We start from the raw sequence: 518 nt of genomic DNA on the forward strand, positions 1-518 counted from the left end.
AGGCTCCTTGTGGTGTTGTCACTGGTGCTCAAGCCCTAAGGTACATGGGTCTTCCCGAAGCCTCACTCCCTGATGTCTATTACCCTGCTGTCTTCATAGTTGTGGCATACCTAGTGGGTCAGGTGGTCACCATCATCGCTTTCATCTTGTGCAAGAAACCCAATCGAACGAAGAAGTATAGGACTGAGTAGATTTTATGTATTAGTTTTAGGTTGTCTTTTTTTCTCTTAGCTTTAGCTAGTTAATATAAGAAAAGAAATGTGATTTTTTTGTATTACTTTTGTATGTTTTATTGACTTTTTCTGAAGAATGGTTTCATTCATGGAAAATGCTCATATATATTATGCATATACTTACATTGTGATCTGATGACAAAATGATTTTGAAATGCATTTATATTTTAATGTTTAATGAGAATTTAGTGTAGATTTTACAGTTCTGAATACATCTTTTGTATGGAAATGTCACATTAGCAGTATTGTTGTTATATGTAACTTATTATGGAATTAACTGAAAAT

At 33.4% G+C, this 518-nt stretch overlaps 1 protein-coding gene across 1 annotated transcript in view; it reads left to right on the forward strand.

The window, feature by feature from the left end:
- Nucleotides 1–512, forward strand: part of LOC119591316 (ATP-binding cassette sub-family G member 8-like) — a gene marked incomplete in the record, with an annotated part of 74,919 nt that extends 74,407 nt beyond the window's left edge. The window contains 1 exon segment of the mRNA XM_037940047.1: nt 3–512. Within this exon segment, the coding sequence (XP_037795975.1) occupies nt 3–191 (189 nt within the window).
- Nucleotides 513–518: the final 6 nt, after the last annotated feature.

Source organism: Penaeus monodon, chromosome 28 (assembly GCF_015228065.2).
Source record: "Penaeus monodon isolate SGIC_2016 chromosome 28, NSTDA_Pmon_1, whole genome shotgun sequence".
Classification (NCBI taxonomy): domain Eukaryota; kingdom Metazoa; phylum Arthropoda; class Malacostraca; order Decapoda; family Penaeidae; genus Penaeus; species Penaeus monodon.